Source organism: Seriola lalandi, unplaced genomic scaffold (assembly GCF_002814215.2).
Source record: "Seriola lalandi dorsalis isolate HSWRI2012SDOR001 ecotype SW California unplaced genomic scaffold, Sedor1 jcf7180002054357, whole genome shotgun sequence".
Lineage (NCBI taxonomy): Eukaryota > Metazoa > Chordata > Actinopteri > Carangiformes > Carangidae > Seriola > Seriola lalandi.
The window spans coordinates 1,041,963-1,066,478 of NW_019524910.1; the positions used below are offsets into that span (position 1 = coordinate 1,041,963).

The 24,516-nt window shown below is 38.8% G+C and overlaps 4 protein-coding genes across 7 annotated transcripts; 2 read left to right on the forward strand and 2 right to left on the reverse strand.

The window, feature by feature from the left end:
- Nucleotides 1–128: 128 nt before the first annotated feature.
- On the reverse strand, nt 129–2,529 carry spic (Spi-C transcription factor (Spi-1/PU.1 related)). Its single transcript, XM_023408239.2, has 5 exons — nt 2,451–2,529; nt 2,203–2,290; nt 2,016–2,092; nt 1,810–1,915; nt 129–1,718 (listed from the first exon to the last, which is right to left on the reverse strand). Exons 1-5 carry the CDS (start codon nt 2,451–2,453, stop codon nt 1,237–1,239), a joined length of 756 nt encoding a protein of 251 aa, XP_023264007.1. The 5' UTR covers nt 2,454–2,529; the 3' UTR covers nt 129–1,236.
- A 5,852-nt stretch (nt 2,530–8,381) lies between these two features.
- On the reverse strand, nt 8,382–13,556 carry LOC111656493 (uncharacterized). Of its 3 annotated transcripts, XM_023408226.2 has the most exons (3): nt 13,397–13,556; nt 11,338–11,504; nt 8,382–9,623 (listed from the first exon to the last, which is right to left on the reverse strand). In XM_023408226.2, the coding sequence occupies exon 3, from the start codon at nt 9,450–9,452 to the stop codon at nt 8,703–8,705; it is 750 nt and encodes a 249-aa protein (XP_023263994.1). In that variant the 5' UTR covers nt 9,453–9,623; nt 11,338–11,504; nt 13,397–13,556; the 3' UTR covers nt 8,382–8,702. The 3 variants fall into 3 exon arrangements, with proteins under 3 accessions (XP_023263994.1, XP_023263995.1, XP_023263993.1); XM_023408227.2 differs by lacking the exon at nt 11,338–11,504 and having other exon boundaries at nt 8,382–9,620; XM_023408225.2 differs by lacking the exon at nt 11,338–11,504.
- A 126-nt stretch (nt 13,557–13,682) lies between these two features.
- Nucleotides 13,683–20,203, forward strand: atp6v1e1b (ATPase H+ transporting V1 subunit E1b). Of its 2 annotated transcripts, none has more exons than XM_023408229.2 (10): nt 13,683–13,708; nt 14,828–14,889; nt 16,213–16,278; nt 17,916–18,025; nt 18,272–18,338; nt 18,433–18,522; nt 18,652–18,720; nt 18,827–18,921; nt 19,044–19,131; nt 19,381–20,203. In XM_023408229.2, the coding sequence occupies exons 2-10, from the start codon at nt 14,857–14,859 to the stop codon at nt 19,441–19,443; spliced, it is 681 nt and encodes a 226-aa protein (XP_023263997.1). In that variant the 5' UTR covers nt 13,683–13,708; nt 14,828–14,856; the 3' UTR covers nt 19,444–20,203. The 2 variants fall into 2 exon arrangements, with proteins under 2 accessions (XP_023263997.1, XP_023263996.1); XM_023408228.2 differs by lacking the exon at nt 13,683–13,708 and adding an exon at nt 14,579–14,706.
- Nucleotides 20,204–20,384: 181 nt separating this feature from the next.
- LOC111656506 (adenosine deaminase 2-A-like) lies at nt 20,385–23,003 on the forward strand. The gene is made up of 5 exons (XM_023408241.2): nt 20,385–20,471; nt 20,812–21,197; nt 22,173–22,392; nt 22,485–22,695; nt 22,872–23,003. Exons 2-5 carry the CDS (start codon nt 20,897–20,899, stop codon nt 23,001–23,003), a joined length of 864 nt encoding a protein of 287 aa, XP_023264009.1. The 5' UTR covers nt 20,385–20,471; nt 20,812–20,896.
- Nucleotides 23,004–24,516: the final 1,513 nt, after the last annotated feature.

Consider the following 24,516-nt stretch of genomic DNA (forward strand, 5'->3'; position numbering starts at 1 on the left):
TCACTACAATGTGCCAAAGCACTTTATATTTTTGTATGATAATGGCAGTGTGTTGTTGTTGGACGAAGGATACGAGTGCAGCAGAAATGTATCTTTATCAACTCAGTAAAACCAAACACACAAGAGAGTACATAGATTGATTTATTTTACACAGTCAGTAAATAAACATACATTTTCTCTAATACATTTATCAAGCGAATTATCACAATTTACATGTCATTACACAGAATGCTGAAAACTGTTTGCTGCTGCTGGCTCCTGTTGTAGCCATAAAAAACTTATATTACATATACAGTAGATTATTATTAATATAAAATATAATTATTATTATCTCTTCCACAGCCATGTTTATGATTTTCATTTTATTTGAATTATTGCAGGTCAGTCTTGACTGTTCCCACTTCAGGAGAAACATATAAGATATTTTATAATAATCTATTATTTTTCATCAATTGCTCTGTAACATGACATTTAATTCTGCATGCTCTGCCAAAGACCTGCTGTAAGTCTTTTTATTTAAGGACCTGTTAACTGGTTCTTCAATCTTAATGAGACTCTTAATGAGTGCTTTATTGTGTGTGACAGGAGAGGTCAACTTGTTAAACTTTAAATATGTCAAAGGTGTAACCAGTGCCAGCATCGGCTGCAGGTCTTATAAAAATGTATTTTGTTGGTTAAAGGTTCATTCATCTGTTGTAGTAAAGAAGTATTGGCATTTAATTTACAATACCCTACTCCTTCACAAAAAGCAAATTATGAAATAATCTGACAAGTAATAAACCCAGAAAGTGTGACAGTAGAAATAAACAAGTCTCTGAGAACTCCCTGTTAAAACTCCGTCCTCACGTCTTCATTAGACTGACTTCCTTTTTTCAGCCTGTTAAACCTACGACATGTTAAAACAGTTCAACACTGCTGACAATGTGTGTTGTTTTCTAAAGATGTCTGATCAAAATGATCCAAATCTTGTCAAGTTTTAGTTTGAATGAGGCAGTTTTTATTTACATGTTTTCTATTAAAGAAAAGAGAAAAAGGAAGAAAAAAAAAAAAAAAAAGATTCACTTACAGAATTCAAGTATTTCCAAATTAATTTACAGTAATACTCCTCTACATGCAACACAAAATACCAAAATAAGGGGTATTTAACCACTTCTGAATGAAGTGATTTGAACACTTCACATGATGTTAATAGTCCCACTATAACATATTATTCTTCCCAGTGACCAAACCTCTGGCTCAGAGTTTGCTTGTGCTTTGTGAGGTGAAGCTGGAGGCCAGGTCGTAGTCCTCCTGCAGCTGGTAGTGTCCGTACCAGCTGTGCCAGTCCACCGCTGCAGAGCTGAAGTAGCTCTGCTCGGCCGGGTTCTGCTGCTGGGCGTGGGCCTCCTCCTGTGCAGGGCGGCAGGGCAGGTGCAGGGACACCTGCGTTGAGCCCAGCCTGTGCAGGATGTCTGGGTTGAACTGGTAGGTGAGTTTGCGGCGCACTTTGATAATCTCACCGGTGCGGCTGTAGTTTCTCAGAGCTCTTGCCATCTTCTGATATGTCATGGTCTTGCGGTTGCCCTTGCGCTGGCCCCAGCACTCAGCAAGCTTCTCCTTGTTCTTGGAGATGAAGTGGAAGGTTCCGCTGCCGCTGTCCGTCCACTGGATTGAGTCGCCCATGTTGGGGTCATTCAGAGCTTCATGGAGGTATTCATAAAGTCTGAGCTTCTTACGACCTGAGGGGATTGAATTGATTTTGTGTTAATGTTCATACAATAGAAGAAAAACTCTCAAAACTCCCGGGAAATTCCCAAATTATGTTCTTACCTTTGCTGTTCCTCTGTGGTGGTAAGATGGAGTAGAAATGAGGGGATTCAGTTGGTATGGTGTGACCAAAGGAGACATCAGGGATGACCTGAGACCAGGACTGCTGCTGTAAGACACGTATTTTTAATCACAAAGACTCCTAATGATGGTGCATCCTTGAATCTCTGATACATACATCGTCTTATTGTCGTCTGTTCACTACTTACAGCTGTGTCATTCCAGTCATAGACAGGACACTGCAGAGATGGGTGCTGAGTGCCCAGAGTTTCACAATGTGTATACTCTGAAAGGAAAAATCACTATTGTTTAAGCACAAAATCTTGCACATAAAATCAATTAAAATAGAATAAATATAAGTTCTGTGTCTGCTGTCATGTAGATTTCTGCTTTTACCTGATTCATAATATGAATTATTTGAATGCTGTTGAATCACATCGATTGCATCCTGGAAGTGTTGGTTGATGTCGTTTTCGAAGGATGCCTAGAATACACACACACAGGCAAAGAAACCTTAATATCTCGCACAAAAACCTACAGTATAATAATGATAAAGAACACGAAGCTATAGGGGACTAAAAAGGTTCTTTTTCATCTTCCAAATATCTGTGAACATCATCAAAAGTAGGTTCGTGACAACTCACCATCTTGTATGTCTGAGTGTTTCCCTCAGATGAGGCTGTTTCTGTCCTAATAGGTGAAAGCTGCCACACTAGTGCAGGTGTACAGTATTTGTACAGGTATATTTATATGTGTCAAACCTCCAGTACCTGTTTACCATTCGTAGAGAGGCCGGACAGTCGATTTAAATGTGTTAACGTCACGATGCACTGCAGCCGTACACACTTCTTCTTTTTTGGGAGCACAGATCAGATACACCTGAGCATCACACTCTCTCTCATAGCGGAGATCACAATCTACAAACAACAAAAACCTAATTTATTGCACATTGACCCAGGAATACCACCAGTTCTCAGCCTGACCTAGGAATTTGCATACTGGGCGAGATAAATATCTAACAAACATCTGTAATCGCTGCTGTTCAGTAATACACTTTTCTGTAAGTTAAGATCTTTGCCTGAATGAGTTTTCACAAGTGGTCCTTTGTTTCCAGGCAATAAAGCAAAAATATATAAATGAATATTTGGATGAAAGGATGTGAGCCAGTGGCTGGGCTCCTATAGGAACCACAAACAATAGGTAACCACTAACTTACAATAAATCAATGGAACATCATGGTGATGAACAGTTTACTTTATATTCCACTTGAGCTGAAAGACTCAAATGACAAAAAATATTTTGGTATTTTAGTCTTTCAATTAAAAAATATGTTTGTTTAATTGTAATTATTAAAACATTTATACATGCATATTTTCTTTTTACATTTTTTAATTCTGTAATTCAACCATTAAATTGCACAAAATATGAAAAAAACTAAGTAAAAAACTATGAAAATATTAAATGAAAAGCAAAATACAAAACATAAATCCTCTCAGGTCTCTTAAACAACAAAACTTCCTCCTGTTGCCTTTTTTTCTTTCTTTATGAAACTTTCCTGTCACTCATAATCATTGAAGAGTTACACAGATGTTTGTTGGATCTATTTTTTCAAATTTGCTCTTCAATTTTTCACCTGTGTTTGCGTGGATTTGAAGTTAAGTTTATTCTGTTGTTCTTAAAAGTTCAAGAAATTAAACATTTAAGTCTAGAGTTAAATGAGTTTATGCCTTTATTAGGTTCTTTTCATAATAGTGTCTTCATGTTACTATTCTGCTGTCCGCAGGTGTATAAGAGCTGACTCTGGAGCTGAAGCCAATTTAAATAAAAGTCGTGACTATTTGTGTTGCCAATTGAGCAGAATGTCATAAACAGCGCTACAGACAAACTTGATTGTAAAGGTTAATGGTTAATAATGTGTTGATCACTGTGGAAACTGGCCCCCCCCCCAAACAAACACACACGCACACACACACACACACACACACACACACACACACACACACACACACACACATACACACAGAAAGCCAACCCCCCTGTTCAAATAAAAACAGGCTTTTTGAGAAGTTCATTTATCTCAGCCGTGCAGTTTTAAATATCAACTGACTTGCTCCTGAAGTTCCCCTTTCAGGCCTGTTAAAGTGCGCCGGCAGTGAGGCCTGAGATGGAAGCATCATAGAAACAAAGACATGGAGATGCACAAATTATATCAGGGATAAAAGTTTCACCGTCAGATGACAGCTTGACTTACACGACTCCATTTGGCTCTGATGTGATTTGATTTGGATCGTTCAGTTGTTTGATTTTCACTCATCAGGATTAAAGTTAGCAGTAAAGAAAAGAAAGAAAAGACCTTATCATCACAGTGTGTGTGTGTGCGTGTGTGTGCGTGTGTGTGTGTGTGTGTGCGTTTGTGTGCGTTTGTGTGTGTGTGTGTGTGTGTATGCGTGTGTGTGTGTGTGTGTGTGTGTGTGTGTGTGTGCGTGTGTGTGCGTGTGTGTGCATGCGTGTGTGTGTGTGTGGGGGGTGGGGGAGGAAGGAGTGTCTGTTAGTGTGCAAGCATGCAAATATGCATGTGTGCATGTGTGTGTGTGTTTCCTGCCTGTGCTGCATGCTGATAAAAAACAAAGAACCACAAACCTCGTCCTCTCTCCATCTTTCCATTCAGGGTGAAACTTCATAAATTAAAGACCGCAGCCTGTCGGGCTGCAGCTGAAGCCTGACAGCTGTGAGCTGGTGTTGACTCTGTGTGGGATCAGGAGCCTGTTGGTTTTTGGGGTCTTAACAAAGTTTTCATTTGTTGCGTGTGTTATATAATCAAATCAGTGGTGTTGGTTTTTGTCACTATCTGATCCGTAGAGATCACTCACTGAACTCATCTGCAACAGATGAGTAATGTGGGATGTTGTACTGCAGTTGAATTCTATTCTATTCTATTCTATTCTATTCTATTCTTTTCTATTCTGTTCTATTGCATTCTGCTCTATCCTGTTGTGTTCTATTCTATTACAGTATGTTCTGTTCTGTTCTGCTCTGCTCTGCTCTATTCTATTATGTTTTATTCTATTATTTTGTGTTCTACTGTATTTTATTTTATCCTGTTGTGTTTTATTCTATTCCATTCTGTTCTATTCTGTCTTATCATGTTGTGTTCTATTTCATTCTCTATTTTGTTGTTTTTCATTCTAATCTAATCTATTCTGTTCTATTCTGTTTTTATCTTTTTCTGTTCTGTTCTATTCTATTTTATCCTGCTCTATCCTATTGTGTTCTAATCTATTACAATGTATTTTATTCTATTCTGTTCTATTCTGTTCTATTCTATTCTATTTGATATCATTTTTGAAGATTTTGGGGAAAACGTTGAAAAAGTGATCAAATGAAACACGAAGTGTTGTTGTTGTTGTTGTTGTTGTTGTTGTTGTTTTTGTTCATTACATTGTGTGTGTTTTTTAAATTTCTTTTAGATATTGATATCTATCTGTCCACATATTGATTGTCACTTCCACGTAGATTTTTTGCTTGAAAAAAGTCGTTTAGGTTGTTTTTACCTTTGTGGTTTACACTGTGTTCTTTCTTCTCCTTTTCATTGTCTAGTTGTATTTGGTGCATACAATTTCCTTTGCAGAGATAAATAAACTTTTACTGTCTGATTTGAATTGATTTACAAATGTCATCACTGTGACATTATATTCACTGGTAATAATATTTCTACACTTCTGCTGTGTTTAGTGAATATTTAAAGATCATTATCTCACATTTGAACAACCTCTGACATTACATTGCCAACGTTACATTACTATTTGTTTTAGTATAATGCATTTGCTGCTGTTATCTGGATATTATAATGTTGGGTGTCAGTAAATCCCTGTTTAATATGTGGTGAGGTGTGTTTAGGTGGGTGTGTTGGGAGTGAGGGCGTTGGTGAGGAAAAAGAGACACAGAGACAGATTCATGTTTATTGGTGAAGGTGGTACAGTATATTTTCTGGCGCAGCGGACAGCTTTATCTTTCCAAACAAAGAAGCATTTTCCTTCCCCTTCTCAATTCAATAGCTGCGTGCATGCTGGCACTGATGTGGGAACGGCTGCACAGTCAAACCCATTGTTCTTCTTTATTTACTGGCACTTGATGAAAATCAAGAAGTGTCAGAGCCACTGGTGTATAATTAGTCTATCTGTCTGTATGCTGGTGCAACCGCAGAGTTATAATCATTATCTGTGAGATCATGTTCGTGTCCTGTGCGAGAACTGTGGAAAAAAACTGGACATAGTTGGTAGAGACTCTGTAGCAATTAACATACATTTATTATCCCTTTAAGTATATTTTCAATAACATTTATTCAGGTTTTATTACATCAGCTCTTTTGCAGTGAAAATCAAATTGCTTTCATGTTTTTTTTTCATGTCTTCCTTGTTAATCCAGCAGTTCCCATTTATAAATCCTAATACAGTTTATACCTATTCTACCCACTGTAGCAAAAATAACATAATGGAAGATCATGAAGAATTTATCTGTTGTCTCATTAAAAAAAAAAATCCAACTTTTGATGCCAATCTGTCTTTTGGTTAAACAACTGTAATGTGAGCAGACGTCCTGTCGTCCTGTGGTTGATACTCGTCTCATGCCTTGTTTGCTAAATGACTGCGATGGTGTTGACCGTCCAGCAGACGGCAGGACGGAGCATCAAACCAAAACATACTGTCTCACATCTCCCAAATTCCTGCCATAAGGAGAAGAGCCAGCTCTGTGTGTATTTAATGCACAGCTCACTGTAAACCTCTGGAAAACAAAACTTATATTTAACAAAACACTTTTTCCAATTTACTTTTTCTGTGATCTTATATCAGACCCTCTTGCTCTCCTGACTTAAGGAGGTCAAAGGTTAGGGCTCATGTGACTTGAGCTGGAAGTGGTGTGTGTGCTGCTCAGGCAAAGACTTATGTGGGTGTCTGGCTCAGTGGTCTGTGCCTCCAGGGTAAAAACAGCACTGTGTTAAACCAACTCATACAGGAATGTAATATATGACAAATATGTCCCTATATCAAGAGTGATGTTGCCATATATATCACCTATAAGGGGATATATTATTATCACATATATACATCCTCTGGATATATGAAGATATAAGTTTATAGCATGTATGAAATACACATGGTACAATTTGTATATGTCCATATATTAAGAAATATCTATATGATTTTTTCATTATTTCAAAATTATTATGTGTTATCATATATTTATTTATGCAAGTTCATTAAAACAACATACATATAAAAAATCATAGATTACAGGCTTTGGGATGGAAATATTTTCATGTAATATTCGTCTACAACATAAGCATAAATACATAAATGTATATATTTATATGGGCTAGACATATGTGTCATTATATGAAATCGTTGCTTCAGCCACTGACAGGACAGGAGAATACAATCCCTGAAGGCTGCTATGATTAACAAATTGAAATCTTATCAGATGCTAAAACACTGCCCAGAGGTTTATAATACAATGAGATAGGATTTCATGTTATTAGTCTTTCAGGAACGTGTACGTGTGTGTACTTGATTGAGCCGCACTGAGGCAAAAGTTAAGCCAGTTTCAACTTTTTTTGCCAGAGTTTCTTACCCTGGCACCCAAACTGAAACAGTCACAATGAAAATAAATGACGGTGTTGCAACGGGGATCATCATGCCAGGAACTGAAAATAAGACAAAATCTTTGCTTATTGGGAAATACTGGATAGTTTCTCCCTCTCCAGCTTCTCAAGCAGACACTGTGTCGCTTTAAAGTGGGTATAATCAGTACACTCATATTGACAATGGACCACATGGCTACTTGTGTGTGAAAGCGGTCGCTTGCAGTGATGATCATATCCGACTCTTCAGTTCCCCTCGGCTACAGCTACAGAGGTTTCAGGTGTTTTATTTTTTGCAGATTGCAGCTTTACTATTTCAGCTCACTCTGACCGCTCAGAGACGTTTTTGGCCACAAAGGGCAGTGAAAAACCTCTGTAAACACATTGTACGCTACCTGCCGAGCCCGAAGTGTCACACAGGAAGAGTTAGCAAGAAACTAGGTATCGGCTAAAGAGACAAATGTTTCATTTTGGCTCGACTCCCAATGAATGATAATGTCGTTTTGTGTCTTAATGGATGTGAAAATAAATAACTGTTTACTGACAGTTGCGCCAATATCAACCTAAAGATGGTAATATGTAAGTACGGGCCCTCAAATGGCAAAAAACTAAATTAATGCAGGTTTTTAAAAGTCAACTGTACGCAGCACAGTTATATTGCATGCAGTGTGTAATGTGTGTGTGATCAGGTCATTATTCCCAGAGTACACCTGATTTAAATCTGTAAAGCTGCATTTGGATGGCCACTTTGTTTTTTTTAAATGTCATCCCACACGCACAGGAAGTTAGGAACAGTGTCTTTCAGTTGAGTATTCTAGCAGTGGCTTGGTAAACATGACACAGGTAAAAGAGGAATTGGTGTCTAATTTCATCCTTGGTGTTGATTTCTGTTGAAGTAATGAGAGACACTATCACACAAAGAGACATCAAACAAACATTTCAAGTTTCAGGAGTCTTTAAAATTGTACCTTACATTGATTTTACATTCTCGATTTACATTTCACTGGCTACGTTTACTCAGAGATCGATTGAAAAGAGAGAAAAAACAAAGGCCATGAGCTCTGCTGTGAGCTGAGGTAGCACAAAAACGAATCCAAACAATCAAATTGATGTGTCTGATAGTAACTACAATACAAAGAGTGTCAGAGAGTAACATCCAGAATTCAGAGAGTGAAGTGGAATAATTCGTTTGGAATAGATTTAAAAACAGAGAAGACCTGTGTTTAAAGGGTGATTCAGGGCTGAAGGGGAGACTTTTCTACTTTCTGCAGTAGGCCACAGCACCGTACGCCACTACTCCAACAACGGCTACTAAAGCAGCCCCTCCACACAGCAGCTCTGTGGAGGTCAGAGGTTTGCCAGTCTTGGTAGCGGCGGGCTGTGGCTCCGGCTTTTCAGGTGCTGCCTGAGACTCTTTAACTGAATGTTCCTCCACATCTGAAAGAGGGATCTGTGAGAATTTTAGTTGCTCGAGACTCTCTGCTGGGGGCTCGGCTGCCATCGGCGCGAGGATAGACGGAGGGTGGAGCCCCTGAAGAGAATAGAGCTCCTCGGCTTCAGTAGTTGTGGTTGAAGGGACCGGGGTGGACGTCGTGGAGGGGGGATCAAACCTGACGATAGGCAGGGGAGGCAGAGCCATCGGGGGAACCACTTGCCTGAACTCTGCGGGCGCCTTCTTCACATACGGCTCCTCTGCTGACACCAGGAGCTCCTCAGTTTCTGGGGCCTGGAGGTCCTGCTCCTCCTCCCTGAGCTCCACCAGCTCCTTCTCCCCGCCTAAGACACTCAACACACTCGTCTGCAGCTCCTCATCCTCCTCCTCCTCTTCCTCTGTTCTCCTTGCCCTCTCATCCTCTGCGGCCTCCTTCTCCGCCTCCTCGAGCATCTCCACCTCCTCTCGCTCCAGGTGGACCATGTCAGAGTTGGAGGAGTGGTTCTCCTCCCCGGGCAGAACCACCCCGTCGCTACTGTCGAGGCTCTTGGTGTCCTCGTGGTCCACGTCGCCCATCGTGGACCAGGACTCTGCCAGCAGGCTCTCGCTCTGCCAGGGCCCGGCGCTCTCTGCCTGGGTCAGAGGCAGGGCAGCAGGGCTGGGGCTGGAGGAAGTGGCCTCCCCGCCTCCTCCATCCCCCCTGCTGGACTCAACTGGGGCCTTTCCCTCCAGAATGACGGCCGGCTGCTGCAGAGACAAAACAGATCAGAGGCGGGACAGACTCACATGAACCGCTGTAGTGGAATGTAACTTATTACATTAACTCAAGTCCTGTACTCGCTAAGCAGTAATTATACGGTTCTTTCAGTTTACACAACTATTTCCATTTTTTGCTACTCAGTTCTTCTGCTCTGCCGCATTTCAGAGGGAAATATTGTACTTTTTATTCCACTACATTTATCTTGCAGATATAGAGCAGTTACTTTGCAGATTCAAGATTTTTTTTACACACAAAAAATATGATCAGTTGAAAATAAAATGTGATGTATCGTAAATTGGAAGTTATTGCAGAGTCTTTACATCTGCATGTGATCATCTGGGAAATCATCTGTCGTGTGTCTGCTGGTCTTAACTACCAAACACACTTGTGGTGCGATGGGGCTGACCGCTTTCCACAGGTTAAAGTTCAAAGTTATAAGTAGGTAAGTCAGAAGATACAGGTGTTAAATAAAAAGTTTTGCATTTCTTAGTTCGATGAGAAGATTGACTCTCATCTCACTTTTGAACAAATGAAATCCACACAGCAGCACCTCTACAGCTGCGTGTCAGTCTTTCACTTTGTTCTTTTTTAAACAAACCAGATAAAATTTTAATCAGTGACTTTAGAGCTGCTGTCAGGCAGATTTGTTACTGTTTGGCAGCGCGGCTACATGGTTCCCTGTGTTTCCTGTCTGCTAAGCTAAGCTAACAGCTGCTGGCTGTAGCTGCATATTTAACCAATGATATGAGAGTGGTATCTTGGCAAGAAATCAAATAAACATATGTCTCTCAATGTACAACTATTGCTTTGAAGATAAAGTCTCTTTTTGATTTTGTCAAATTGAGACTAAGACTAAACACCAGAGTCACTGCGTTTGGACTTTTGGCTTAAGTTCAACATTTGACAAAGTATTATTATTCTTTTTTAAATCATAATAATGTTTAATATGAATTTAAAGCCACTATGCGAAGCATCTGAAAATGATGGCGTTGGTATCAAAACAGATGTCATGGCCGACAGAGAGCATAATATTTCTCAGTACAACAATAATTTTTCCACATCAATTTTTCTACAAACAACAGCTTGTGTCATTGAAATAATGTGAAAAATTCTTGACATATTGGCTTTAATGAAATGACGTTGGCCAACACAGCTACATGGTCCACTGCTATTTTTTACCCGTCTGTGCTCGCACTGACATCAGTGACGCTGTGATTGGAAAAACTTGTTCACTGGCTTCTCTGTGTTACAGCGGCTGTGACTATCTATAGCCTCGACCTGCATAGTTTGCTATGTTTAGGCACTATATGCATCTCCATCTGTCACCCAAGAGTGGAAGCTATCTCAGTGATTTCACATGACGTGAGAATCAGGCGAAAGTAGGGACATGAAATGGAAGAGACAAATTATTAATTATGTCTGAAACATCAAGATTCCAGCAGTCGACCTCTGTTTTTTACCAAAACTGAGATATTATCATGTAATTCCAACAGTAAGCAATCCCAGTTTCTAAATAAACAATGTGTCGTGTGAAGAATGCCACTGTATAAATATCTGTTCGCCTGAATTCAACTCAGGAGTGTCTGCCTGTGTCAAGGTGACCCCCTGCACCCCCTTGTGCCACGTCTCAGCTTTGATTGCAGAAAGTATTCACCCCCCCTGCCAGCCCCAGAATAGATATTCTCAACACTATCTCCTCACCGTCGAAAGTTGTATCACGCTCACGACATGTGGCCTGTCTGTGTTTTCTCTGGTTTCACATCACGTCTCTTAACGAGTACAAATCCCTTCACAGCTTCTGCGGGGCTTGAATGTCTGTTACATTTACACTCAACCTTACATGAAGCTGTGAATCCAAAATCTGATCGCTGTAAGCAAAACAAATAGTTGTAATTAGTGACAAATAGTAGCTGCGGCACGAGGTTAACGTCAGTGATGGGGAGGATTTGCCAGTTTGGTTCAATTATATTTGATTTTGCAAAAATAAATGAGGAGGAAAACGGATTCTACTGAAGAATGTGTGTTTACAAAAAAGGGGCCTGATGCTGGGGCACATGCTATTTGGTCCCAGTGTTCCTGGTGTAGGGGATACTGTCACACTCTTCTCTGAATTGGTCCATAAAAGTTTGCATGGCACTGTTTACATTTACACCCATCAGCACAGGTAGAACATTTAAACTGAACATCCTGATCAGTGGAGTCGAATCAGGAGCCACCAAGGGGTCACGAGAGGAATCTGAGGGGTCGAGATATTTGACAAAAATAAATCGTTTTAGCTCCTGAGGCTAAAAATACTGAAAATTAAACAACATGAGAAGGTAAAAATCCCTGTTTGCTTGAAGTTCTCACAGTTCATAGTCATCTGGATCATTTTGAAAGGTCAAAAGTCAAACATGTTGGCGACCTCTGATCTAGATTATGCCTGGATAGGACTCCAAAATCATATATCAGCCGTTTTGGATTAATTTTCTTTTCTTTAATTCCTTAACTCGGCCTAAACTAACCCTTTATGATTGGTCCCTACCTCATAAAATATAAACATAATATGTGAATAGTTCCTATAAACATCTATATAAAATATGTTTTCATAATGTAAGAATTGAGTAAAAGAGTGCAGTTTCTGTACTTTCACTCTTACTGATATGAGAACATGCCCTCACGTGCAAATCCATTCCAAGATTGAAACACAGCTTCTTTTGTGTTGCCTCACAGAGGAAAACAAACCCTCTTCCTGCCAGTTATGCAACAGTTTGGTAACAACTTTCTGACTCTGAGACTAGCAGCTGGACAAAATCAATAAAAAATGCTTATTAGGTCCTTGAATAAACATTTCCAGAACACAGTGGTGCTTTTCAGGAGCTAAATCACCTGATTATTAATGATCAAGTTTGTTTTTCATTGAACGTTAGGGATCTGTTAAATCTATCTTTCTCTTCTTTATGATTTACTACAAAATATATTATAATTTTGTGTTTTGCCTTTTTTTATTTCTTCCCTGTCTTGATGACTCAAATCCGTGACGTTGTATCACTCCGCCCTTCTCCAGAGTGAGCAGACTGAGACAGACATCTCCCAGACGTCACTGATTTAATGACCAACCAGCTGCCATATTGTCTCTGTGGAGGCCTTCGCAGACTTCAGTCCCACTCACAGATCTGCCATAAACATAAAAGTTGGCCATAGAAACATTTTAAACCCTTCACACACACACACACACACACACACACAATGTTTGTGTGTCCCAATCAACCTCCTCTATTCTGTGATCCTCCTTTACTTACTGGCCTACTTGAGTAATTGGATTCCCATTGATCCTATCCCAGAGATAACAGACTCATGGTGAAATAAATGATCAGTGAGATTCAGGGCGTTCTTTCTGTGCCTCTGTGTGATGAGGACAGAATGATATCAGATGCCAGAATTTACAAAAGGTCAGATTTCAATGTCAAAGCGAGAGAAGTGGTTGATAAGGCGAATCAGCTCCTCACGCCTGTGTCTCTGTCTTGTGCAAGGTGAGATTTTGCCCTTCACTACATCAGAGTGACCCATAATGACCCTTCTAACTCTGACTTGTTTACACATAATACACTCTTATCAAAGCATGGCACACAAAGGCCACAAATTCAAATCACATTCTTGATTTTTGTTTTTCTTTCAGCAATGTGAGATCTTCTTCAGACTTTCTTGTGATTTCAAGCTTTGCTAAAACTTTCTGCAGTGTGAATAAAAAAAAAAAAAGGAAAACAACTTCCTGGCGTACCTGTGTCCTCTTGGTGAGGTGCTGAATGAGTTGTTAGATGAGAAGCAGATGCTGGAAATCAAAGTGAGACGTGTATTCAGACACGAAGCAACAAAATAACAGAGAGGCAGACATGCATGCTGGAGCTGGCACAGGAATAACAAGATGGACAAGCTGTGCAAAAGTCTCGCTCTCTCTCTCTCCCTCTCTCTCTCTCTCCCTCTCTCCCTTCACCCACCCCACCTCTCCTCAAATCCATGACATAACAGTTGGCTGGAGAGGAGTCAGTGGTGACTTTGCTGTCTGTCCAGAGTGAGAAACGCCATCAATAATGTAAGTAAATAGTGAAAAAGAAATAACTGTTTAACTCTTGAATGTTGAATCAGACTTTGACCCGTGCGTTCACAGTCTGTGAAGGGTCGACAGAGGTCAGTGGGTGAGTGTTTCACTCAGGTTAACAGTGTGTGGAGTTGTATGGTCACTGTCCAAACAGCAGATTATCAGTGAGCCCGCACTGTGCTCAGCATGAGTGGAAAATGCATGTCAGACCGGGAGAAGGGCTATTTCTAAAGCTGAACTTTCCAACTTCTAGTTCCCTCTGCTGGCAGGACGCATTACAAGACTGGAAACTATGTCAGGAGTCACTTGCACAGCACCAACAAGTATATTGTATCTACACAGTTGAAATTCTTTTACTCCTGACATGCAGACAGACCTTTACTAATCTACTGGCTCTTCTATTTTTTGAAATTATCAATATTGACTCACTATTAAAAACCTATATAAAAACATATCATGGCCATTACTTTGCTAAAGGAACATTTAGATGCTCAGTCCGTAAACAGAAAATTGTCTTCAGCTACTCAATAGATATTTTTAAACTTCAAGTTTAAGTTTTTTTTTAGTTTAACTGTAAAAAAAAAAAAAATGCAGTTATAATAAAATACTTTATTTTTAACCACAATAGATCTAATAATATTAATGTAGGATAATCATGATAAGAATGTAGAAATATTGCTTTCTTAGTTTCAAACGTTTTAGTATAAAAAGCTGATCTAAATGTTTACATACATACGTTTATATTTACTATAATTAAATAAAGCATTAAACTGAGAAACAAGTCACTGAAATAAATAACTCACTAAATAAAAGAATGAATGAACATTTTCTTCGTTTACATTAAGGTAAACGGGTCTTATGTTCTCGCACGTGATTGGCTGCTTCCCGGAAGTAAACATCATGTGACCTCGCAAATCAGCTGATCCCCGTAGACATCTTTACTAGTCACGACTGCGGCGATTATTTCAAACCTCCTCCTCTGTGATTCTCCGGTAAATAATTATCGATTTAAAGCTCGCCTTGCAGGATTAAAATTTTATTTTTATTCACGGCGGCCTCCTTCATCTGTCAGTGCGTTTGATTTGACTGTTCTCTTGCGTTTTTCTGTGACAGGCCCGGGCGGATCTCTGACAACTGCAGCCATGGCGCTCAGCGATGCCGATGTACAGAAGCAGGTAATGAACCGTTTTAACCTTCAAAATGACACCAATCAACCATTTATCTAAAGCTACTGTTGAAGGGCTTCACGCGCTGTTATGTGTCTTATTACAACGCTGAGAAATGTTTCTGCTCGCTTTAGTTCTAATTGGAAATGTGTGTGTCGAGGAAAATGACATTGAGAGAGCTGCAGTGGGTTAGCATTGAGTTAAACACAAACATCAGCTGTTAAAACATGTTTGTCTGGGGTTTTATGAATTATTGGGTGATAGTTATATATCAACACAAGCAGCCATTTTGTAGCCGGTGTTGTGTGGCAGTTTCAGCTGATATGCAGAGGGTCATATTTCCAAATGATCACATGATGAACACATGCTACGGCCTTGATGAGGAACTTGGAGAGAGTGAGACACAGTCTGGACTCAGACAATGGGAAATCTCAGCAAAGGCTGAAAATAAGCTTCACGAGCGCTAATGTGAAGCTACAGGAGTCATTGCTGCTTAAATTTCACACTGATGTGACGCAAAACGGACAGAAACATTTCTCACCGTAGTGATAGAAACAGTTGCTTCACAAGTGGGCGACAAAACCCTTCTTTAGTTATGAGGAAGCTGACATCAAGCAGTATCCTTGGTCCACACTTAACAAGCCATAATGTTCATGTATTTCCATTTCAGTCACAGAGATAAGCATCCAAATGTCAGATCTCCAGCAGTCTCTGAAACAAAACTCTCTGTTGTTTTGAAAGTATTCTCAAAGACTCTCCTAATCATCAGGATAAAAAAAATATTTTTCATGTTGTATAATAAAAACTTTATTTAAAATGTATTTTTTTTCCAACTCAGACAAAGATAGTAGCTGGAAATGACGTGTCTTCACTCAGTTAGTACAACATGAACCAAAACTGAAAAATTCTACAGTATATATTGATGATTATTTCATATTTTTAAAGTGTAAATATTTTTGCGTGTGTTTTACAAAAAAGAGCAAGAACATATGCAACTTACAGCTTTGTGGATCAGAAAGTAAAGTCGCAACTTGTGAAGTGGGTTAAAAATGTTTTTTATTGTGCAACATCCAGAATGAGTCTTAAGTCTTTGAGAATCCTGGAAAAACCTTCAGATTAGCAGTAATGACCTAATGTTTTTATTTTTTATTTTTACAGATCGCTGTGTATTTTGATTTTCAGAGAATCAAATGTTTTATACTGTGACTGGAATGTATCAGTAATGCATGAGAGACACACACTGGGGCTAAAACCTGAGAGAACTTATGGTGGAATCAACATTTTATTTTATTTTTTAAGCGATCCTAACTCGTTTCTTTTTTGTGTTCACAGATCAAACACATGATGGCCTTCATCGAACAGGAGGCCAACGAGAAGGCAGAAGAAATTGATGCAAAGGTATAAAGACATGTACACATCAACACACAGTGCTGTAGACAGAGACTTTAATGGATGATCAATCAGTGTTTTTTAATTATTTTTTTTTAAAGTTATTAGACATTTTTATGCCTGTATGAGTCAACAGTGGACAGATGAAGTCATGCAACAAGGCACCAGCCCAACCTGGAAAATCAGGCCTATAATGTAGCAGTTCTGTCCTTTTCAAAGTTTATTGTAGTGCCCCCATCAGACCAGGCAGTGTAGTGAGTGTTAGTACACGGTGCCAAAATCTAGTTGCTTATTCATTATTATTTTTAACAGGTAATGTTATTGACATGTGTTGTTCAAGAGAAACCAGGGAACAAGAATATGCAGCATAAACATAAACTAACATGGAGCAGCTAACATACAATAAATCCACATTAAAGAAAACACTTTCATGTGTATAATGTTAGAAATAATACACCGTTCTCACCACCAGAGACTTTTAATGTCCCAGACATGCCACTAGGGGGCGCTGAACGCACAGTAAGTGCAGATATGAAGGAGTCCATTGGCAGATTTCACAAAATCTGAGCCTTTATGAACTTCAGGTGATTATTTTACATGTGACAAATAATTTCTGTTTTTAGAAATTTGTCTTTTACCTGAACTTATAAGCGCCGTCAGTGTGTCACATTCAAGTCAGTTCAACTAACTGCTGTGGAGGCTGGGGGTGTGTTTAGATGAGGCTGACAATCATGTGGCCGTCTTCGATGATGGAGTTTGAGGGAATTAGGACACAGCAGTTGTAATACATGGGTATATTAGATAATGAGTTACATCCTTCTTTTATGTTATAGTACTGGGATTGGTTTTGTCAGTTTAATTATGAAATCTAATCTGTATGATTACATTTTAATTAAGATTTGTTGATTTTGTAGATTTATTTGATTTTCAGCCTTTCAACTTGATTTTTGAAAAGTGCTCTCTATAAAATAAGAGACAATTATTGTAAAAATGTCATTTTTAGATGTCCGAACACAGAGCCAAATATGTCCTAGCATCAATCGATGGTATTTATTTTCATGGCTAAAACAACTGATTAATTGATTACTCAGCACACAGAAATTTCTGCAACAGTTTTGATAATCAATTAATTGTTTAAGTCATTTATAAAATCTGCTGGTTCATTGTATCATTGAATATTTAACATAGATATAACTAAGAGTTACAAAACAAGCAAATTGAAGACGCCTAGGGCTCTTTAAAATTTTAGGCATTTTTTTCACTATTTTCTCTCATGTTACAGAAAAATAGATTGTAAAAACATTTTACAGGTTGTTAATTGATGAGGAAAATAATTGTTAGTTGCAGCCTTAGTTATTTGTAAATACAGTTGGAATTGTGACATATTTATAGATTAACAGTCATTAACGTCATAGCATGCCAATCAGTGTTGATATTTTCAGTGCCGCAGCACAGTTTCAGGATAGATTCTCCCTCCGTGTTCTATGAAAAATGTGTCTTTAAATATTATAGATTAAACCTTTCTAAACTGACCTTTAATATATGGCGCCCCCCGCTCAGTGCCGTTTAAAATTACCACTAGTGAAAAATGCCGTTCTCACAGAGGATTTCTGCTTCCTGTGAGTGAACTGTGTCTCCTCCTGCAGGCGGAAGAAGAGTTCAACATTGAGAAGGGCCGCCTGGTCCAGACTCAGAGGCTGAAGATAATGGAGTACTACGAGAAGAAAGAGAAGCAGATCGAGCAGCAGAAGAAAATGTGAGTCATGGCGAGACATCACAGGACACATCAAGTCCTCTCTTCCTCAATTCTGCCCTTTTTAAGAACAAAGAAATAGCTGTACGTGTGACACTGAGTTTCTGTAATTTTATTTAGTCGCTTCGTTCTACAATGACTCTTTTGTGACCTGCTCCAAACCGTCTCCACGGTTTCCGCTTGGACAAACATAGCCCACTTAGAAATCTAAACCTGACCCTATGTGTGTGTTGTTTGTCTTCTCAACAGTCAAATGTCTAACCTGATGAACCAGGCTCGACTGAAGGTGCTGAAAGCCCGCGATGACATGATCTCAGTAAGCTACTGGACATCATCCTGCCAACATACTGTCATATTTAGTGTGCACAAGGAGATGGATAAATAACAATACTGTGTATTTGCACCCTCAGGAAATGTTGAATGAGGCCCGCCAGCGGCTCGCTAACGTTGCAAAGGACGCGGCCAGGTATCCAGCCCTGTTGGACGGATTGATCTTACAGGTTTGTTTGAACTCTCGGCTGATACACATACTCAGATATCAGTTTGGCAACAGATTATGTGTCTATGAAGAGACTGTGACTTTGTTTAAACACTGAGGTTTTACACCCTTTTACAATCCTTTATGTCAGGGATTCTATCAGCTCCTGGAGACCAAAGTGACCATTCGCTGCCGTAAACAGGACGTGCAGTTGGTACAGGTGAGTAGATTAGTGAGTGTGTGTGTGAGAAGAGCGTGTCGGGTGACTGAATTCACATGTGGTAACAGGTTACCTTCTATCTATTCAAACTGTTTTTCATCGACAGGCGTCCATCCAGAGGAACATCCCCATATATAAAGCAGCTGTGAAGAACAACCTGGAGGTCCGCATCGACCAGGACACCTTCCTCTCCCCAGACATGTGAGCACCATCAGTGTTTGAAACATAAATCAAAAGTCACAGAGTCAAACTTAACTCCTGCAAATTAAGTGTGTTCTTGTTTTGATGTCTTTTTTTATTTTTTATTTTTTTCCTGCCTGCAGTTCTGGGGGGATTGAGCTCTATAATGGCAATGGGAAGATCAAGGTGGCCAACACCCTGGAGAGCAGACTGGACCTCATGGCTCAGCAGGTAAGAAACAGATAGTTTGAATCCTCCTTTTTAAATGTCACTAAAAGACTGCAGCTGTTACAATCCATCTGACAGAAATAAACAAAACAAACCATTTGAATATGTCGCCTCGAGTTTTAGGAAATTGATAGGAGCATTTTTTATTCCATGTGGCATTTAATTTTCTAATTATTTACAGACCAAGCAATTAAACAAGAAAATAATTGTCATATAAATGGATAGTGAAAAGAATTGTTTGTGTGTTTGCAGATGATGCCTGAAATCCGAGTGGCTCTCTTCGGTGCCAACCCAAACCGCAAGTTTATGGACTGAGTGGCTCTGCTGTATTAGAGATAAAAACTCCGCTTTTATTTTTTATGTTGTCATATGAAAGACGTCATTCCTCTTGTCTGTGAAGCGAAATTTCCGATGCAAAAAGAGACGCATTGTTATCATTGTGTGATGTATTGTTGTATTTTTTTCTGTGCATTAAGGGACATGATAAGATGCTGCAGCTCAACATTGGAGATGTGCATCATGGGTACTGCACAGCTGTAATGACCGGTTTACTCTGCTGCTCCCCCCCCTTTTGAGGGTCTCGGTTTACACTGATTAGTCAGGGAGGACGGGATTGGGTGATTGGCTGGATGTTTTAACAGGTGGTCCTCTAATTGGATCAGTCTTCATGACAAACACACCGTATCCGTGTCAAAGTTTTCCCTGTTTCATTAACCTCTACCCTGCATTATGAGTTGCATGGGGTATTGTGTTGATAATGGATGTCTGCTCCAACCAATCACAGAGGAAAAATAAATAGTATCCTAGTAACAAAACTGAAGACCGTACATGACCTTACAGAGTTAATTTATTGATGTTACATCGACTGTATGTTGTTATTCTGTCATGAATTAAAGGAGTGGGTGATATCATTCCAGAGGGTGCACTGTATGTATATGAGGTTTCCAGATTAAATTATATGTATGTGTGGTTGTTGTTTTCTTTTTGTTGTTTTCTCTTTTTTTTTGATTGTGTCTCAAACTGAAAATGTTATATTGTGGAAATGTAAAACATAATAAAATATAAATCATTAGTATCACTTGTCTGCTCTTTTTTTTGACTCGGACAGTGTCCTCAGTGTTGAGCGACGTACAGTTTCTACATTTCTTTTGCAACACTAGCCATTCATGCTTCCTTCATTAGTTTATCACATGGTATTTGTCAGACAAAAACGCCCCAATTATCCAGTTGCTCAGAGCATTTTGCTGACATGCTAGTCTGATAGCGGAGTTTCTTGGGGAAAACAAGCAGAGCATTTTGGGAAACGGCTGAGCCTGAGACACAGAGAGAGCTCCTTCTTACTTGTGAGTTTTTTTCATGATTTAAAGTTTCTAGATTTGGCTGTAAGTTGTTTAAGTTACTATTAATGTTCATAGGATTGTTAGTCACTTTTCCTCCACTTATTTCTTGAGCTCATCTGATTTAGGGAGTGAAACAGTCATGGTCATCTAGTGAATGGACTCTGTCAGCACCGTAATGCAAGCTGAGCAGCGTGTTATCATGTTGATTACCTTAAAACAAGTTTGTCAAAGTTATTAACAGGCTACACCACAAAAACTACACGTTCTCTCTTGTGATGCAGAGTGGCTTTAATGTCAGGGGTTTATGGTTCTCACAGAGGATTTCTTTAAAATTATTTTACAGCACCAAATCCAACAACCCTGCTCACTGTGGAGGGTGTGATCATGTTCTAGGAGGAGGACAGCACCCTCTGGTGACACACAAGGACATGGTGAGCTCAATCTGCAAGGCTGTGGTCACTTATGTGCCGCTTCTGTGGATTGTGAGGGTGACTGATGGGATGCCGGACCCTTCTCAGAGGGACCTGCTGATGCGTCAGGAGGCGTCCAGACAGACCGGAGGCCGATGGGCGTTGACAGCAGCCGAGCAGAAGCTGGATTCTTACCTCCATCGGCTGAAGGAGCAAGAGATGTCTGCTGCCCAGTTCCCACCTGCTATCCATTTCTTCAAGGCAAAGCCTCTCATTCAAAAGAGTTCGATCTTCAAACTGCTGCAGAAGATGCCTAAAGGTGATGTCACAGCCATGGATGCAGGTCTAAAAACCAAATCCAATCCAGTATTTGTTTCTGTTATATTACAGCTGCAGTTTTAAAACAGCAAATTTTAAATTTTCTTTTAGAAAAATAGAACTTGCATCTCATGCTTTCTTTATAATAATAATAATAATAATATGATAATAATCTTCATTGTCCACAAATGTGGACAATGATTGTAGCTTTCAAACAATAAATACAATAATAAAATTAGTACAACACAGACAACAATAACAGACATAATTTCAGTCTGACTGATGCTTACGAGTTCAACAAAGTTATTTCTGTAAATGTTCTTGGTTGTTATTGTGGCTCTATAGCATCTTCCTGAGGGCAGTTTTGTGAATAATTTTAAAAAAGGGGATGAACAAGAAAATAGGGGATTTAATGGTTTCAAATGATTAAGTGTATATTGTGCTGTAGAATTTTGTAGAATGTGTGCAGAAGTTTTTTAATGAAGTTCAAGTGCATTTTTTAACCAACAGCAGCACCTGAGAGTTCTGATTCACCCGTTAAATGTCCCTGAAAGCTACAAAACTACAAAGGGAAGGATTAGGGTTAGGGTTAGGGTTAGGGCCTACAAAAGGATTACAAAATGACTCAAAAGGACTACAGAAGTGCAAAACAAGGACAAAAATGGATGCAAAATAACAACAATGAAATGTATAATGACTAAAAAGACACGCAAAACAACTACAAAGACACAAAACAACTACAAAGCCACAAATTGAATACAAAAAGAAAGAAATTTATTATAAAGAGGCACAAAATAACCAGAAAGTTATGCAAAAAAGACTACAAGGTCACAAAATGACCTTGAATAGATGCAAAAAGACTCATTGATGAAAAGACCATTGATGTCTCATAATCCATCAATGGTCACAGCACTCAGCAACCAGTGTGTAGTTCATCAGGTTTGTGTTTGACGTTATGTTGCCGTCTTGTTGGTAGGTGCAGCGCTCCACATCCACAGCTCGTCTCTGGTCAGCGTTGAGTGGCTGGTGAAAAACGTCACATACAGGCCTCACTGCTACATCTGCTTCACGTGGGACAACTCGGTCCGCTTCCTGTTCTCTGACCGCCAGCCGTTCCCACGATGGGACTGCTTCTACTGGCAGCTGCTTCAGACTCTTAGAGCCAAAATAGGAGACCCTGCAGGCTTTGATAACAGGTTGAATTAGATATCACCTTCTCTCACAAATTCCAGGTCAGGAGGTAACAGGAGATTTTAACCCAATACTTGGTGTTTGGGGTCTTTTTCAGTTTAATGCAGCACCTCACTCTGTTCACCGAGGATCCAGATGGTGAGTACCCAAACCAAGATGTTGTGTGGGAGAAGTTTGAGAAAGCCTTCATTGCAGCTGCAGGGCTAATCACCCACGCTCCTGTCCTGAGGGACTACTTCTACAAAGGCCTGGAGGAGCTTCACCAAGACAACATCATGTATCTGGAACTGCGGAGTGGCCTCTCAAGGGTTTGTGTTTGCTTGTTTGTTCACACCTGATCGCCACAGCTCCAGCCTCTCTTAAAGAATGACAGTAGGAGAATCAGAAGGGGCAGTAGAGCTGACATTTCTGCATTGTGGACTGTGATGGTAAATCAAAAATATATAATGTTTTCAAATCTAAGCAAATCTTTACTATGTTGCAGACGTATGAGCTTGATGGAACCATTCATGATAAGGTCTGGACTCTGAAAACATTTCAAGAAGTTACAAAGAAATTTATAACAGATCATCCAGACTTTCTCGGGACACGCATCATAATTTCTGTCAACAGGTAAGAAAAAGAGCATAGGTTTGGTCTCAAAATTGGTAGGGATGCAACAACCTACCTAAAGACATCAATCTTGATATCGGGAGATATATGTCATATATGTGATAAATCATAGTAAACTGAGGCATAAAAACGTCAGAGTACAGTAAACTATAAAATCTCCAAAAAAGGATCATAGTATAGTAAAGCATAAAAATCATAAAAGCGTCATAATATAATAAGGCATAAAGACGTTATAGTGTAGTAAGGCATGAAATGTTTTAAAAATGTAATAGTATAATAAAGCATAAACACCTCATTGTGCAGTATGGCATAAAATGTCATAAAAATGACATAGCATAGTAAGGCAAAAAAAGTCATAAACACGTCATAATATACTAAGGCATGAAATATCATAAAAATGTCATAGTGTAGTATGGCATAAAATGTCATAAAAATATCATAATATAATAAGGCAAATAATGTCATAAAAACGTCATAGTATAGTAAGGCATAAAATTTTGTAAAAACGTCATAGTATAGTCAGGCAAAAAATGTCAACATTTTTTTATAATATATTAAGGCATAAAATATCATAAAAATGTCATAGTATACTAAAACATAAAAACGTCATAGTATAGTAAGGCAAAAAATGTCCAAAAAATGTAATAGTATGGTAAGGCATAAAATTGTCATAGTATAGTGAGACATAAGAGGAAAAAACGTCATGGTATAATAAGGTATAAAATGTCAAAAAACATCATAGTATAGATAGGCCTAAAGTGTCATTAAAATGTCATAATATAATAAGGCAAATAATGTCATAAAAACTTCATAGTATAGTAAGGCATAAAATGTGAAAAAAATGTCATCGTATAGTATGGCATTAAATGTCAGAAAAACGTCATAGTACAGTTAGGCATAAAAAAAGTCATAGTATAGTATGGCATTAAATGTCAGAAAAACGTCATAGTACAGTTAGGCATAAAAAAAGTCATAGTATAGTGAGGCAAAAATTGTCATAAAAACGTCATAGTATAGTAGGGCATAAAATGTGAAAAAAATGTCATAGTATAGTAAGGCAAATAATGTCATAAAAAAGTCATAGTATAGTATGGCATAAAATGTCATAAAAAATCATAGTATAGTAAGGCATAAAAAGTCGTAAAAATGTCATAGTATAGCATAAAATGTCATAAAAACGTCATAGTATAGTTATGCATAAAAAAGTCATAGTATAGTAAGGCATAAAATGTCATAAAAAAATCATCGTATAGTAAGGCATAAAAAGTCGTAAAAAAGTCATAGTATAGTAAGGCATAAAATGTTATAAAAAAACCATAGTATAGTAGGGCATAAAAAGTCATAACAATGTCATAGTATAGTATGGCATAAAATGTCAGAAAAACGTAGTAGTATAGGTATGCATAAAAAAGTAATAATATAGTAAGGCATAAAATGTTATAAAAAAAACCATTGTATAGTAAGGCATAAAAAGTCGTAAAAATGTCACAGTATAGTAAGGCAAAAAGTGTCATAAA